The sequence below is a fragment of the Mytilus californianus genome, unplaced genomic scaffold, assembly GCF_021869535.1.
Source record: "Mytilus californianus isolate M0D057914Y unplaced genomic scaffold, xbMytCali1.0.p SCAF_26, whole genome shotgun sequence".
Taxonomy (NCBI): domain Eukaryota; kingdom Metazoa; phylum Mollusca; class Bivalvia; order Mytilida; family Mytilidae; genus Mytilus; species Mytilus californianus.
This window is the reverse complement of record NW_026262675.1, coordinates 285,449-303,657: the sequence shown is the minus strand read 5'-3', so window position 1 is coordinate 303,657 and position 18,209 is coordinate 285,449. Positions and strand designations below refer to the sequence as shown.

Below are 18,209 nucleotides of genomic sequence, written 5' to 3'. Positions count from 1 at the left end.
ATTTTCTTTCCAATCCGTTGATTGAACCAATCACAAAATAGATTACTGCATACCTGTAAATCTGACAAATCCGCGGGAAACTGACAGTATAAACAAAGGTTAAGCAGTTGTTATGATGAGTGCTGTAGTTATAGACGTGGTCTCTTGTAATATGGCACCGGATTGCAAAACTCACCTTTTACCATGTGAGATAAGTTACAATGGTCAAGCAAAAGTCGAAGAATATTTTTCAAGCTCCATAAAGCAAGACAAGGAAAGTAAAGGTATATCATAAATCAAATCAAATCAATTTATTTCATAATTAATAATAGAATTGAGAGTGTGTCAAAGAGACAACAACCTGACCGAAGAGCAGAAAACAGCCCAAGGCCACCAATGGGTCTTCAACGCAGCGAAAAAGTCCATCACACGGAGGGAGGGGGGCTTTAACTGGCCCCTGGCCCTGTATACGTCGTGATACGGGAGCGTCTTTTTACCACAGAACACTACAGACTACCACAGAACACCACAGAATACCACAGAACACCACAGACTACCACAGAACACCACAGAATACCACAGAACACCAAAAATATACCACAGAACTTTGAATTATAAATACTCCAGACATTATATTATTGTAATTGTTAATTCTTTTTTTAATTTGACATTTATTATTCAAATAAATTTTATTTTTCTATTTAGTGTCGACTCACTATCGCTACGCCCCCAACTGAATTGGCCTATTATTGGGGCTATGTTAAAAACACCTACCGGTATTAAAACACAAAAAATATTTAAAGTCACAAGTCAACAATTGTAATTCTGGGATATATTTCTGACATTTATTTTTTTTAAATACATTTTAATTTTTTCTTGTTATTTTTTTTTTCTTCCATTTTTTAGAATGTTTAGATGCATAATGTAATTATATCTTAAATCTATTTTGTATATACCAGAATTTATCGTTTTTGTAGTTGTCATTTTTGTTTAATTTTATGTTAAGAGTTGTTACAATAAGTACATGTATATTATTAAATATTGAATAATATATAAAGCAGTCCTTTAAGGGCTACCAAATACTTTCAAAAAAGATATTTGAAGTTGTTGTTGGACAGTTATTTTAGTTGACTAATAAAATATTATAAGTGTGTCTTTATAATAGTCAAAAATTTCAAATTTGATGATTTGGGACTTTTCTTTTGATGTGTGTGTATCTTCTCCAATTTATGTATAGAATTTATGCAGGGCCTTAAATTGTATAGAGGCATGTTGGTAGTTGTCTCCAGCATGGTCCAGGGAAAAGTTTTCTGACAACACTAGCAGCAACTCAGATGGACATCACAAACTAGTACATTAGCTTGTTAATACTATGTTTAGTAAATATGTTGAACAGTGCCAATGCAATTTAGAGTCAGAGAAAGCTTTATCTGGTAAAGGTGGTAACAAAGGAGTTCTTTTGTCAAATTTAAAAAAAAATCTACCAAATAACAAAAAAAGTTATGACCATTAAATAAATTTATATCTCATCCGGTCAATCGTCCTATCATTAGTGTAGCCCGAAATTATAAAAAAATAATATAATTCTGAATTTTTAGTTTTGCATTTTGTAAAGTAATTCAATTTTCTGTGGTAGATTTTAGTAGTTTTTATTGTATTTTGTGTAGTTCTGTGGTATATTTTGGGTATTCTGTGGTGTTCTGTGGTATTCTGTGGTAAAAAGACGCTCCGTCGTGATACCAATAGCTTGCTGAGACAAACCTTCAAAAATTTCAAAGAAACAGGCAACTACAGTGTTTAAAGCATGGAAACTTGTAGTAGTGCTAAGAAGATGGACACATTTTGATGGGTTAACTGATTGCATGACCATGAGGGTAAGGTAAACAAAGATGCAATAACAAAATTACAGGCCCGAGGTGTATGCTTTATTGTCAGTCCAGTTGACCGTATCTCCAAAGTATTATCTTCTGTAGAATTCTTTTCTAATCTCATTGAATAAAATGGAAGCATATATATACCCCTTGAACATTAAGATATTTAATTGGAACTACTTGGGATAGATCAATGATATTTCCTATAAAATTGCATCACTATCAGTATATATCAGTTTGACAACTATTTTGAGGCCCTGCCCCTGTAGATCAGGGTCCAGTGACTGAATTAATTAGCAATTTTCAATGTTAAATTGTTGTAATAGACCAGTCAGTTTGATAGGAAATACTTGTGAAAGATCAATGATATTTTCTATAAAGATGGACTTCTGTAAATACATATTAGTTTGATGACTATTTCAAGGCCCTGCCCCCTAAGTCATGATCCAGCAACTTTGAATTAATCAGATTGTATTTTTCTGAATTTTTTGGTAGACAGGCAAGACACACCATTCTCTCAACAGTTTATTTTGTGAAATTATGATATAAATGAGGCCAAAATGAAAATATTGTATGTTTGCCCAAACGCGACCGACCCAAAAAAAACCCGCCGACTCAGATTCTTTTTTTGCCGATTTTTTTCGTGTCCGCTCCGTCATCGTATAAAACTTAATGTTCGTCGTCTTTGCGTTTGAAAGTAACTGAATAAGATTAAAAGAAAGCGTGTAAGAGACGCAGTTAATCGATATTCGATGTTCTCGGTTTTTATCTTCTTTTTTAACGAACGTAAAGAAGTAAAGTGAAAATGGCAGACAGTTTTTCATGGCTTTTGATTGTCTCTACAAAGGTTTGACGGGAAAAAAAGATACAGTCGATTCCGGTTATTTGCATAGCCTATTTGTCAGACAAAATTATGCAATTAAGCGGAGTATGCTTATATCCGAAATGCCAAATTACGGAGTCAAATAACATCAACAGTAAAGGAAATCCCTGAAGAAAGATGAATGGCCATAATCCACTTATAGCATGTTGAATGTTGATTTATTCTAATAAAAGTTATAAGTTTAGTGTTATTCATGTTATTGTATTTTGTATTCTTTTAATAAAATTTATAAACACATTTTGTTTTAGTTTATTTGCGTACTGACGTTTCCTTTACCTGGGATACAAAATTAGAACAAATTGTTCTAAAAATAGATTTGCTTCTATGACCCGTATGTACAATGTACATCATTACACTTTGATTAAAATAAGCTGTTCAACTACACTACACAGTTTATTATCATTTTTAACAATAAATGTGTAATGAACTGCCTTTGATATGCAGTATTTACCGCTTGCACAGTGATGTAACACTGTTTCTTTAACCTCGTTAGTTTTGTATATGCAAAGCAGTAAAGAGGCCGTGTACGGGTTATTTGCTGGACTCGAGTGTTGAAAGTGTGAAAATATAATAATTAGAAGTGAATGCTCTTTTCCAAAAATAATAAAAATAAAAGATTGACGAATAAAATTCTTCAACCATATATAAATGCCCTGTAATGTTTAACATAAATGCAAATCACCCCAAGCAGAATTGCGAGAGTACACATTGGATGGTCTTTCAAAGTAAATTAGCAGGCGTTATTGGTTTTAAAATTCACCCCAAATGTTATCTATGGACAATGCTTAAAATCCAATCAATAATTAATACCTTTTGGGATAGAATGGTCATGTTTTTACAACAATTACCTGTTTGACATTTAATGACCTCGAGGCTTAAAATAGAACATGGGAAACTTCACCTGTGTACACATCGAGGGTTATTTAAAGTAAAACTCCATCAGTTTGATCATATAAACACGAAAGAAACTGTTTTAAAACTTTATTTTAATAACACAAAAGTGAATATGAAATAATAACGAAAATAATGATGCATTCAAGAAAAATATACTTACCAAATTGCTGTTTCCGGTAAAAAATCTCGTCAGTTTGAACTAAGCATATCTAGCCGGCAATTATTTTCTATGCATTGAATTAACCAAAAGGCCACTTGTAAGGCTATGCATATAACCGGATAATTTAACATTAGATGAATGGGAAATGGTTTTGTGCAGGAGAAAATTATGCAATTAACCGAATTATGCTATTAAGCGGTATGCGATTAAGTGGAGTCGACTGTATACTGTTTTAATATTTTCATGCAAATTCTGATAAAAAAAAAAGAATTTGTCTACCTACCTACCCACACCGAGTCATCTTGGGTCGGGTTTGGGCAAACTGAAATATTTTTAATTGTGGCCTGACGTTCTACATTTCAATCCTTGTGTTGTTGTTTATTTTTATTAGACTCATGATTTTAGATTGGCTCCTTGGTATCTTCTCTCAGTTGTTTTTTTAATAGAAATTTTGTCAACACCAGTTCACATTTTTGGCCAAAATCACTAAACACAAGTTTTGATATGGTTGTCTTGAAATGTCTTACAAGAGTTGGTAAAAAGAGAAAATAAATAAAAAGGAGAGAACAGAAAAATTTCTGACTAGCTAAAAAATTGGCTGGATTACAGCATTGACGATGCTTTGATTATTTATTACCAGTCAGGGGAATTACTTAAATGAGTGATTATTAAATCACTGATTCAAGTTACATTTTGTCCAGAAATGTTTGAAGTAAGAGTTGTCTTTCTTTAATAATCACCTATTTAAGTAGTATAAATAAATCACTAGACTAAGTGATTTAATTTTATTGTAGCTTTAAACATATAATACTAATGATCCAGTGACTAATTACAATGTATGTTGCTAAAATTATGAGAACCAACATCTGTGTTCATAGGATGACTGGTCATGTCAGGTGATGACCTTGTACTGAATCTGGGATAATGACATGAAAATCACTTGTTTAAGTATCATACCTCTATTTTCTTCCAAAAAATCACTTCTTTAAGTATTATTATTTTAATTACCCCCACTAATTTCAACACCCCCGAACAGTAAAATTTTGATCAAGAACAGTGAAATTTTATTACATAATCTTTAAGATGAAACCTTGAATTTTACGGGAAAAATACTCCCACTGCCATGACTGCTGGGAAAAATCTGTTAAGAAAGTATTAGTTCATTATGTTAAGCCTTCATTATAGCATTTTTTCAACAAATATAGAATTTACAGCTGAATGATTGCATCAAAGGCATAAACCTTGCTACTTAAAAAAAGCTAAAGGTTCATTTTTTTTAGCTCAACTAGCCCAAAGGGCCAAGTGAGCTTTTCTCATCACTTGGCGTCCGTCGTCCGTTAACTTTTACAAAAATCTTCTCCTCTGAAACTACTGGGCCAAATTTAACCAAACTTGGCCACAGTCATCATTGGGGTATCTAGTTTAAAAAATGTGTCTGGTGACCCGACCAACCAACCGAGATGGCCACCATGGCTAAAAATAGAACATAGGGGTAAAATGTAGATTTTGGCTTATATCTCTGAAACCAAAGCATTTAGAGCAAATCTGACACGAGGTTAAATTGTTTATCAGGTCAAGATCTATCTGCCCTGAAATTTTCAGATGAATGGGACAACTTGTTATTGGGTTGCTGCCTCTGAATTGGTAATTTTAAGGAAATTTTGCCATTTTTGGTTATCTTGAATATTATTATAGATAGAGATAAACTGTAAACAGCAATAATGTTCAACAAAGTAAGATCTACAAATAAGTCAACTTGACAAAAATGTTCAGTCGACCCTTTAAGGAGTTATTGCCCTTTATAGTCAATATTTAACAATTTTTCGTAAAATTTTGTAATCTTTTACAAAAATCTTCTGTGAAACTACTGAGACAAATTTAACTATACTTGGCCATAATCATTATTAGGGTATCTAGTTTAAAAAATTTGTCCGATGACCTCGCCTTCCAACCATCATGGCCGACTTGGTTAAAAATAGAACATAGGGGTAAAATGCAGTTTTTGGTTTATATCTCTGAAACTAAAGCATTTAGAGCAAATCTGACAGGTGGCAAAAATGTTCATCAGATTTAGATTTATCTGCCCTGAAATTTTCAGACGAATCCGACAACCCGTTGTTGGGTTGCTGCCCCTGAGTTAGTAATTTTACAGAAATTTTACTTTTTAGCTCACCTGGCCAAAGGGGCCAAGTGAGCTTTTCTCATCACTTGGTATTCGTCGTCGTCCATCATCGTTAGCTTTTTACAAAAATCTTCTACTCTGAAACCACTGGGCCAAATTTGACCAAACTTGGCCACAATCATCATTAGGGTATCTAGTTTAAAAAATGTGTCCGATGACCCCGCCAACCAACCAAGATGGCCGCCATGGCTAAAAATAGAACATAGGGGTAAAATGTAGATTTTGGCTTATATCTCTGAAACCAAAGCATTCAGAGTAAATCTGACAAAGGGCAAAACTGATTATCAGGTCAAGATCTATCTGCCCTGAAATTTTCAGATAAATCTGACAACCTGTTGTTGGGTTGCAGCCTTTTAATTGGTAATTTTAAGGAAATTTTGCAGTTTTGGTTATTATCTTGAATATTATTATAGATAGAGATAAACTGTAAACAGCAATAATGTTCAGCAAAGTAAGATCTACAAATAAGTTGTCAAGACCAAAATTGTCAGTCGACCCCTTTAGGAGTTATTACCCTTAATAGTCATTTTAACAATTTTTTGTAAATTTTTGTCATCTTTTACAAAAATCTTCTTCTCTGAAACTACTGAGACAAATTTAACCATACTTGGCCATAATCATTATTAGGGTATCTAGTTTAAAAAATTTGTTCGATGACCCCGCCTTCCAACCATCATGGCCGACTTGGTTAAAAATAGAACATAGGGGTAAAATGCAGTTTTAGGTTTATATCTCTGAAACTAAAGCATTTAGAGCAAATCTGACAGGTGGCAAAAATGTTCATCAGATTTAGATTTATCTGCCCTGAAATTTTCAGACGAATCCGACAACCCGTTGTCGGGTTGCTGCCCCTGAGTTAGTAATTTTACAAAAATTTTGCAGTTTTTTTTGTTATTATTTTAGATATCATAAAATATCTAGTATCTAATACTATTAATTATGATTTTAACCTTATTTTACATGATTTCCAAAGCATCAGTAAATACAGGTGAGCAACACAGGCTCCTGAGAGCCTCTAGTTTGTTATTATCTTAGATATCATTATAATATCTAATATCTAATACTATTATGATTTTAACCTTATTTTACATGATTTCCAAAGCATCAGTAAATACAGGTGAGCGACACAGGCTCTTGAGAGCCTCTTGTTTCAATTTTACGAATAATAAGATATAATCCAAACCTGTATGTTTAAAATTTTGGTAAAACTACAAATTCACAGAATTTCTAATTTGCTACTTAAATGAATGCTTTATTAATCACTTATTTCATTAATTCCCCTGACCATTACTAGTTATACTATTTGGTGATTATGGGTTGGGAATTAATGGCTGATTTCTTCTTATCAATTGAATCAAATTTGTGAAAAGTAAAAAGTATTTGTTAATATATATAATAAATATGTGATTGACATGACAGATCTTTATCTTTATTTATTGACCTACAATCATTCATGAGAAGCTCAAATTACAGCTGATATGATGTCCTGGACTTACAAAATTATGACAAGTGGCAATAGAATAAGAATAACATGTACACATAAAACAATACATCATGATTTGTAACAGAAAAACATTTTTATATATTAAAATGAAACATTGAAAAGTTCAGACAGATGAATTAAATTACTCAATCATTCTCAAACAGTTCTTGATAAAATAAAAAAAAACATCCGATACAATCTGGGAGTTATTTTTTTCTTGAATTTTAAAAATAAATTGAGGTAGATGAACACAAGACTTTTGAAAAATGAATTATATGCTACATTGTAGCAACAAATTTTATTTAAACTTAAATTCAAGTTGACAGCATTTAACAGACAGTACAAAATATTACTAAATAAATAACTACATGGTCAATACTACTGTAAAGTCAGAAATTATTGAGAGGTTTTTATTAATGTGAATAATGCGACTATCGCAATTTAAGAACTCTCATTTTTATACGACCGCAAAAAATTTTTTGGGATCGTATAATGGTATGATGTCGTCGTCCGAAGACACATTGGTTTCCGGACAATAACTTTAGTTAAAGTGAATGGATCTCTATGAAATTTTTTAAGAAGGTTCAATACCACAAAAGAAAGGTTGGGATTGATTTTGGGGATGATGGTCCCAATCGTTTAGGAAAAAGGGGCCCAAAACAAGCATTTTTTCTAGTTTCAGGATAATAACTTGTGTATAAGTATTTCGATTGCTCTGAAATTGTACCACAATGTTTAATACCACAAGTAGAAGGTTGGGATTCATTTTAGGGGTTATGGGGCCAACAGTTTAGGAATTAAAGGCCAAAAAGGGGCCAAAAACAAGCATTTTTCTAGTTTCCAGACAATAACTTGTGTGTAAGTGTATGGATCTCTCTGACATTGTACCACAAGGTTCCATATAACAAAGGGAAGGCTGTGATTGAGTTTGGGGTTAATTGCCCCAAACATGTAGGAATTAGGGGCCAAAAAAGGTAAAAAAACAAACATTTTTCTAGTTTCCAGACAATAACTTGTGTTTAAGTGAATGGATCTCTCTGAAATTGTACTACAATGTTCCATACTACAAAGGAAAGGCTTGGATTGAGTTTTGGGGTTATTGCTCCAAGGGGGGTTTCAAAAAGTGGGGGGGGGGGGGATTTTTTTTTCCAAATTTTTTTAAGGGATTCGTATTTTTTTCCAAATTTTTCAAATTTCGAATTTTTGAAAAGTTTCAAGAAGAAATCTTCAATTGCACAGTATTGCGCAATAGATTTGTAAGATCTTTGACCACATTTATTTTGTGTCAGAAACCTATATTATGTCAAAAATTTGATCACAATCCAAATTCAGACAGTATCAAGCTTGAATATTGTGTCCAAATTTGCCCAAACTGTTCAGGGTTCGACCTCTGCAGTCGTATCAGGCTGCGCTCAGCGAAGCATTTTATTATATCTGATACAAATATTTGTAATTCAATTTTCCTGAAATCGCAATAATTAATCTCACAATTTTGTCCATTCTTCAAAAATCGCAAAAATTAATCTCACAATTTTGTCCATTCTTCTAAAAAAGCAATAACAAATGCACGCAATAATTTCTGTATTTTTTAAAGGGTTTTCAATATAGGCAGTATCATATAAAAACACTGAAGGTTTTTTATTATTGCATCTTCTTAAAAAAATTCCTAATGTATATGTCATAGATAACATGGATAAGCACGAAAACACAAAGCAACCGAAACGGTAATGGAATTTCACTTCTCCCTCTAAATCCAGTTAGGCCCTGCAATACAGATGTTGGTACAAAATTGTAACGATTTACTTAAGAAATGAATGTTGACCGAAGCACATTTTGTATAAAGTTGCGCTTCATTCTAATAATGTGTGCACGATCAACACTTTAACACCCCAATAACATTACAAAAAGAAGCATTCATTTCATATAATTACATTTTTATGCTAATAAGACCATGAAAAAAAAGTTTTATCAAGTTTTTCTTTTATTTACCTGTGCACTTTTTGTGGAAGCAGGTGTCATCATGAATGTAACATTTCATTTTGATATGAAGGTTAATTTTTGAAGGACGCACGATTGTTGTTAGCCAAACTAACGGATTCTCATGAAACACACATGTAATTTAATTATAAAAATATGATCCATTTCATATTAAGTCTATAAGGTATGGAATGGTATATGCATTTGGCCCATAGGGTACGAATTGGAAAATTTTGATCATGAGTACTAAATGGCAGAGGTTATAAACTGTTATGGTATGAAATGTTTCACTACCCAATCAGCCTATAATCATTATCTTCAACGTGCATATTTTAAAATATGTTTTACTAATCAAAGGACTTTGTCTTTAACATTTAGAACATTTTTTTTTTTCATTTTTCCCTGATTTACTAATAATTAAAGTAACCAGTAACCAGTAACATAAGTGACAGTCTGGGAATACATTATTTAGACATCAATAACTTTGACAAACCTTCATGGAATGTTATAAAACTTCTTTTTCTTCTTCTCCTGATATACATGTACAGTTCAGCTTCATATGATTGAAGATATAATTAACTGATAATATTGATGTGAAATATATTAGTTGAGAATGTAATGGAAAATCCTTACCGGTAACTTATTTTGTCCAGTATTATATAAACTTAGGTAAAAATAAAAGTTCATATGAACATGAGTTAAAATAGAGTATTAAACAATGAAAATATATCTACATGTACTTACATGACTTATGAGAACCTTGACCATTCAAAAAATATAATTTTAAAATTGTTTAAAAAAAAACAATTTACTATTATGGCATTTTTTTCAGGTTTGACATCTACATTTAGAGGGAGGCCTCTTGATGGTGAAGTTAAAGTAGTTCCTTCAGGTTACACAGGTGTGGTATACTGTTTAAGAAGTAAAGAATAAATATATATGTGAAGGTTTGTGATGAAACTTTATATATAAAGCTTGCCAAACCATCTCTATTGTGTATTTGAGATACATGTATCATGTTACAAAAGTATATATGGATTACACCCTATTACTTCTGAATTAGATATACAACTTTGTGTGTAAAATGATTTAAAAGAAAAATTAGAATAATTCTGACACTTAACTGTTTGAGGTTTTAAATAGATTTAGAATACTTGTCGTGAACAATTAAATCATAACAAGATAACAGCAAAAAAAAAGAATTATTTTTTCTTGATAAGTGATTGACAATTTAAATTGTTTGGTTATTTCATATTTAGCATGTTTTTAGCTTTTTTTTCAAAGGTATAATACTAAAGGAAACAAGAAAAGCTTATACAGATGAAGAAGAAAGAAAACTGATAGCAACACACAAATTTTCTAAATTTCATTTCTGGAATCTTGACAAAAAGACATCACAGGAGGATAAACTTCATCAAGTCCTAGACTGGATGGAAATAGCTAATGTTGTAAGGATTATTGAAATTTGTTAATAAAATGAAGTTGTGAATTTAGATGGGGTGTAGAGGGCTTCACAATCATTGACATTTTTATGCCCCACCTAGGGGCATTATGTTTTTCGGTCTGTGGGTCCGTTCGTTCATTTGTCTGTCTGTCCCGCTTCAGGTTAAAGTTTTTGGTCAAGGTAGTTTTTGATGAAGTTGAAGTCCAATCAACTTGAAACGTAGTACACATGTTCCCTATGATATAATCTTTCTAGTTTTAATGCCAAATTAGAGTTTTGACCCCAATTTCACGGTCCACTGAACATAGAAAATGACAGTGCGAGTGGGGGCATCCGTGTACTATGGACACATTCTTGTTTTTGCTAGTTTGGACAAAATCAAAAGCTGGCGTATAGTGAGGTGATGTCAGACACCTTATTTTATACAGTTTTCAACCAAGAACCCTGAAACTTCAAAGAAAGATTGCACACATGTTGATGTTGTGCACCTGTTATTATGGAATTGTTTTAGGAATTTCCACCCATTATTCTAAACTTGGGAAATTAGCTATATATAGTAATTATTCAAAGTTGCAATTGTCAGTACCGATTTCATATAATTCACTCCTACTAAAGTATTCAAATTAATTATCAACCCAGATCCTTGAAACTTCAAAAACTGATTGCACATATATTGCAGTTGTGCATCTGCTATTCTTGAAATGTTTGAGGAAATTTTCCCCACTTTTCCAAATTTCAGAACTTCTTCAGTCTTCAATGTTTTTAAAAATTGTTAACAATTTTTGTTTTTATCCTGGATCTTTGAAAATTACAAGAAAGTTAGCAAAACTATTGAGGTTGTACACCTTCCATTATTGAGTTGTAATAAGAATGTTTCCCATTATATATTATTACATTTTAAATTTCCATATATTTAATTTCTCAATTTGCTCTCGGAAAACTCAAATTCAGCCAGAAAAAAGTTCCTACACGTCATAATTATGACCCAATGTTTTTCTCTCAATGCATAACCTGCATTTTCACAGAGGTTGAAACAGTAGGAGAAAGGCTTTAAATGCTGTTATCACCTTAATTTGAAATGCATTTTTTTTTTTATTTGGTAATTCAATTATCTAAATTATAAATAGTTAAATTGTTTGTCACGCTTTTTGTGGAGATTAGGGAAAACAGTAAACCGTCAATAGATTCTACAAATCATTTTAACATGTTGGGATCTCATGTGGTTTATAGTTTGTGAGTCTGATAATCAAAACATTGAATTGGAAGAACAAGGCATATGCTGGAAAAAAGTTTTAGGGCTGTTGGGTCATTTATGTTTATGTATCCTTTTTAAGTGCTTAAAATTACACAAGAAATTATGTTGGTTGTGGCTGGAGTTTAATTTTGAGGCTCCTTTGTACCCACCTCATTTATTTAAATGGAATACAGCTGCCCTTATTGTATTTTGGAAGTAGTAAGCATATATACCTTAAAATGCTTCAATTAAAAAACCCAGTTCCTAATTTGTTCTTGCATGTAAAAACCCAAAATTTTCTACTTAAAAAATTGCTATACCATCATTGTGCATATATCAGTCACCATATCATACCATGACAATAATGTCAGACCCTTGGCTAATAAAGTAAGGATATGTTTACTGATGTGCCTATGCACAAAAATCAGATGGATTCCATCCAATTGATTACTTATACATGCAGAAAATTGTTTTGATCATCTTCAAAGAAATAGACTTTTATCTATAATATTAGCATTTCTTTTAGAATAGCAAAACTTTCAAATTTTTATATTAAAATTTTCTGATTTTGTTTCTGGTCTGTAAAATAAAAAAAAAAAAAAATGAAATTCCATCATTCACCATACACTAATATTTTTGTTATTGTAGTTGCACAGTCCTGTTAATTTCAAAAGCATTCCAATAAAAATGGAAGATAGTTAATGGGTGTAAGTATTTCCTAATTCAGTCTCTTGATTTTATTTTCACCAAATATTCCAAGCAGTTTATAATCCTGCCAAAGAGAGAAACGAGAAAGAAGAATATTTACCAAGTTGACAACAGGAAGAGGAAACCACATTAATTGTTGATTGGTTCTGTAGATCTGAAAAATTACAATAAATATAAAAATAAGAAGATGAGGTATGATTGCCAATGAGACAACTCTCCAAGAGAGACCAAATGACACAGAAATTAACAGCTACAGGTCACTGTACAGCCTTCTCACCCTTCTTTCATCCTTAACATACATGACATATTTGCCACTGGATGTTAATCAACTATCAATTAATCAATCTCACACTTCTTGGTATACACAAGTTGCATTGTTATTCAAAATCTGTCTTTAATGTGTAACCTATCCTTCTTTTTAATAGAATACTGTTGCTTTGTTCTGATTTCATAATACATGGTTGCTAGTCACTTTTCCAATACAATAACATGTTCACAAAGCAATTTAAGCAATCTTCTTTTCAAGAAGATTCAAACAATTTTAGCAGTCATGTTGTAAATATTTTGAAAAATTTCAATCATATTATAGTTTAATCAGAATGTTACGTCATTGAATTCAGAAAATGCTGGCATATTTACAGGAACTTTAAAAAATACTAATAAATCCAGATAGCCAATAAACTTTAAATACACAGTTATGAATGATGATAGTTTTCTTTAATTTAGTTGGATATGAAAAAATGAAAGATGTAATTGCATATCTTTGATCCAATATTTTTATTTTCCAGAGTATTATTCAGAACTTAACCATGACAGAATGTGGTAGATGTCACATAATACAATTAACTGGAATGGAAGATTTTTTTAGTACTGTGACATAATTGACAGAACTTTTATGTCAATAAAAATATTTAAAGCATGTAAATTGTTAATGAAATGGAAATCGATAAAATAAAATGCATATCAATTACACATCTACATTTACCCAAATGTGTGCAAGAACATTGTAGTGTACCGGTATTATTTTTGTCCTTGCTGATTTAAATATTTGCTTTAATAAAGGAGATGGAACTGAAGAAATTGAATGTCCAAAGTTTATTTGTTTTTTAACTATGTCAAATGACATCTTCTGTATGCTTGACAGTTTATGTGAATAAAGAGGTTGGTAAAAATCTAGAAATAAATAAATATGACTGGTTTCATCATTCAATTATACTTTATCACTATTTTTGAGATAAAAAAATTGAGCTCAATATTCTACACATCCTATCCATGAAAATTTCTTAAAATTTATCAATTTAATAATATATACTAAAGTACAACCAAACTTGTCAAGAAAATTACATAAATTGTTCATAAATCTGGTAGCTGTTCTAAAATGATCAATGATGTCATTGTTAAAGTTATATTTAAATTGAAGTTGCTTTCCTTCGTCCATAATAGTAGTTGAACCATTATCTCCAATATTATTGCCATCCAATGCCTAATACATTGCAATGTTTAATTCATAGTTCCCACTCAAAAATGAATACAATCTTTACCCTTCAGTGCTCACAGACACTTGATTATCAAAGTTTGTGCCCTAAAATGACAGTTTTTGTCGAGCCTGCGACAAGCTTGACATAGGGATATTGATCCGGCAGCAGCGTTAACTAACTACTTAAAAGCTTAATATTTTAGAAGGTAGAAGACCTGGATGCTTCATACTTTGTATATAGATGCCTGATGTTATGAAGTTTCTGTCTGTTATATGTCCATTATCCTTGACCTCATTTTCATGGTTCAGTGACTACTTGGAAAAAAAGTTGATTTTTTGTAATCTTAATTTCTCTTATTATGAGTAATAGGATAACTATATTTGGTATGTGCGTACCTTGCAAGGTCCTCACGCCTGTCATTCAGTATTCACTTGACCTCGACCTCATTTCATGGATCAGTGAACAAGGTTAAGTTTTCATGGTCAAGTCCATATCTCAGATACTATAAGCAATTGGTCTACTATATTAGGTATATGGAAGGATTGTAAGGTCTGCATGTCCAACTGGCAGGTGTCATCTGACCTTGACCTCATTTTCATGGTTCATTGGTCAATGTTAAGTTTTCCTGTTTAAGTTCGTTTCTTGGATGCTATATGCAATAGGTCAACTATATTTGATCCATGGAATGATTGTAAGGTGTACATGTCTGTCTGGCAGGGTTCATCTTACCTTGACCTCATTTTCATGGTTCATTGGTCAATATAAAGTTTTCATGGTCTAGTCTGTTTCTTGTATACTATACATATGCTATAAGCAATAGGTCAACTATATTCAGTGTATGGAATGATTGTAAGGTGTACATGTATTTCTGGCTTGGTTTATCTTACCTTGACCTCATTTTCTTGTATCATGTTAAGTTTATGTGATATTTGTAGTAAAACTTTATATTTAGGACTATCAACATAAAATCAATGGTCAGTAAAGTAGGCAAGACATTTTAGCGTGTGCACTGTTGTTGCACCTATTTAGGTGTTTTGTCTGTTATCTTGAAAACTATACTGTACAAGTACTTTTATTCGTGGGGTACAAATTTGCGTGGTTTTCGTGGAAGGCTTTATCTACGAATTTAAATGTCAAACGAAATATAACAACAGTTGTCCAAATCAGGACATGGAAAGATCCTGTTTGACTACATGGATACGGGCATATAATCTAGAGAAGACATCGAATATCAGCAAACACACTATGAACTATATGCAGTGGCGTAGCATGTACAACTTTAGACAGGATTTTATTCTTTAAATAACCTAAGTTGTACGCTTGGCTTTTAACCTTTTTATTCTCATGAAAAATTGGTTTTGAAAGATGAAAGTCCGACTTCCGTTGAAGATATATGATGATGGAAGTGTTCATTTTATCTCCTCATAATTCTCTCACAAAAAATGATAATTTCATATTGGTCTTGCTTTCTTATCTCATAAGTAGTAATTCAAAGTACATTTGTAGCATTTTTTATGCAACCTTTTTCTTTAAATGATATGTTCATGGCCCTTGATGATCGTTTATCTGTTGATCATTCGATCTCTGGTTAATTAGTGTCACCACTTCTGATTACACATGTGCAACAATTAAAACGTTTACTTTCAAAGTTGCAATTTCCTTCAATGAGACAATTGTATTCAGAGATGAATCAGCTTATTTCTGAAAGCAATTATTTTTTTTAAAAAAATTGAATGTTGTCAGAAATGAAAGACGAACATGTAAGTGAAAATGAACACCATATGAGTATTTTCAAGAATCTTCGTTTCTGATGGGTTTGAATTCTTCACCTGAATTTTTTTCCGGAAACTAAAATCCACGAATTTAAGAACCCATGAACATGTAACTTTTGCTCAATCCACGAATATTGATACTCATGAATAAAAGTACTTTCACAGAAGTAGAAAACAGCAAGAATTCACCAAGTCAGGATTGATAAATACATCTGTAGGACCATAAAAGTTAGATATCTTGAAACCTATCATTGATCAACCATCTACATGTATAATGAGAAAAAATATAACAGCAATAAAAGATCTACAAATAGATCACCGTGACCGAAAATTAGTGATATTGTCCTTGGATTAAGCATTTTGCCTTTTTTTTTTTTTGTCTCACGGTCATTGAATTAACAGAGGCAAGACTTTAAAATAGAAGTCCTGTTTTTAGTCAATGAAGGTTTCATCAATTAGTTAAGTTTGTGATTAGTTAGGTCAGTTAAATGAATCACTAATAGTAAGTCAATGATATTTGGTATGCAGTTGCATTAGTTTTAGCAAATCTCATTACCAATGACAGTTGGAATTGTTTGCCTTGGTTACATGTTTGTTATTAGGTTATTTAAAGGGAAACCACTTTTAATAACTCGATGATATTTGGTATGAGTTGTATTAGCAGATATTATCTTAGTCATGGTTCATTGACTTTGAATGTTTTGCATAGTTTACAAGTTAACTGTATTTCCATTTTGATATCAATATTTGCTTTTTACTTTCAAAGTAACCTACAGGCAAGCCATATATCTGTGTCAACAGTTTATTTGATTTTATAATTTTTGAAATTATGATACAATAAAAACCAAAATAATCAGCTTGTAGTGATGACTTAAATTTTTATTGACTCCTGAAAGTTGTTTCCCTTGAATGACAATTTTGCCAATTTGTAATTTTGTTGAATGTTCCTTGAAAAAAATGTCTATGACAAAATTTTTAGATGACTTTGGAGGATATATTGCCCTTAAATGACAACTATTTTGACAATTGTTGCGTTTTACCTTGTATCTTGAAAACTATAATAGATAATACAGAAACTGTAAAGAACAATACTTATCAGCATTAAAAGATCAACAAAACATCATGACAGAAATCCTCAATTGATTCCTTTCCCAGTTATATTGTCCATTTGTGTCTCGTCTACAACAAAAGGTGGACAAAGCAAGACATACGGATGATAATTTGACAGTGTAAGGTATTTGTATAAACCTTTATAAATATCAGTATAGAAGACATGAATGCGTCTTATTAACCTATTACTAGTATACAGATTCTTCATGTTACAAAGATTTACTTCTGTCATGTCCATTGTCCTTGACCACATATTCATGGTTTAGTGACTGCTTAAATTACTGAATAGTATTTTTTGTAATGTGAATTTCTCACTTGTGAGAAATAAGATAACAATATTTGGTATATGTGATTCTTGCAAGGTCTATGTCAGTCGGACAAGGTTCACCTTACCTTGCCCTTATTTCATGGATCAGTGATGAAAGCTAAGTTTTCGTGGTTGAGTCCGCATATTAGATATTATAAGCAGTAGGTTTATACATGGTGTATAGAATGATTGTAAAGTGAACATGTCCGTCTGGCAGGTTTCCTCCGACCTTGACCTCATTTTCAAGGTTTATTGGTCAATGTTAATTAAGTTTTAGTGTTTTTGTCCATCTCTTGGAAATTGTAAGCAATACATCTTTTTATTATGGCCCCAAACAAAGTTGTCTGGGTCATATAGTTATACCCTTATCCTTCATTCCGTCATTCTGCAACAAACAGTTATACAGCCTTTTTTCAACCACTTCATATATTGAGCTGATTTTTAGTTTGTGAGTCTTCAGATCAAGTATACGTTTGGTTCCGCTCCATTGATATTTGCTGAAATTACAGGCTTTGGACTTAAATTATAAGTTATACAGACTTTCATTCTCAAATTTCCACTCCTAAAAATGGCTTCAAGCTTTTTTTGCGAGGGACCTTTCGTGTCATTCCGACACATCTGGTTTTGGTGTATGAAATGATTGTCAGGCGTACAGATTTGTCCAGTATGGTTCATCGAACCTTAAACTCATTTTCTTGGTCCATGGGACAATAGGTTGTTCACTTCA

General features: G+C 31.9%; 1 protein-coding gene across 1 annotated transcript; it reads left to right on the top strand.

Moving 5' to 3' along the window:
* The first annotated feature begins 55 nt into the window (after positions 1-55).
* LOC127732625 (ribonuclease H2 subunit C-like) lies at positions 56-13,887 on the top strand. Its single transcript, XM_052241707.1, has 5 exons — positions 56-263; positions 10,262-10,330; positions 10,714-10,877; positions 12,756-12,814; positions 13,604-13,887. Exons 1-4 carry the CDS (start codon positions 113-115, stop codon positions 12,807-12,809), a joined length of 438 nt encoding a protein of 145 aa, XP_052097667.1. The 5' UTR covers positions 56-112; the 3' UTR covers positions 12,810-12,814; positions 13,604-13,887.
* The last annotated feature ends 4,322 nt before the right edge of the window (positions 13,888-18,209 follow it).

What these genes read in the sequence shown, in the direction of transcription:
- LOC127732625 (XM_052241707.1), top strand. Translation starts at nt 113, where the DNA reads ATGATGAGTGCTGTAGTTATAGACGTGGTCTCTTGTAATATGGCACCG. An exon ending in AGTTCCTTCAGGTTACACAG is followed by an intron (nt 10,331 to 10,713) that starts GTGTGGTATACT and finishes TTTTTTTCAAAG; the next exon opens with GTATAATACTAAAGGAAACA. An exon ending in GGATGGAAATAGCTAATGTT is followed by an intron (nt 10,878 to 12,755) that starts GTAAGGATTATT and finishes TTGTTATTGTAG; the next exon opens with TTGCACAGTCCTGTTAATTT.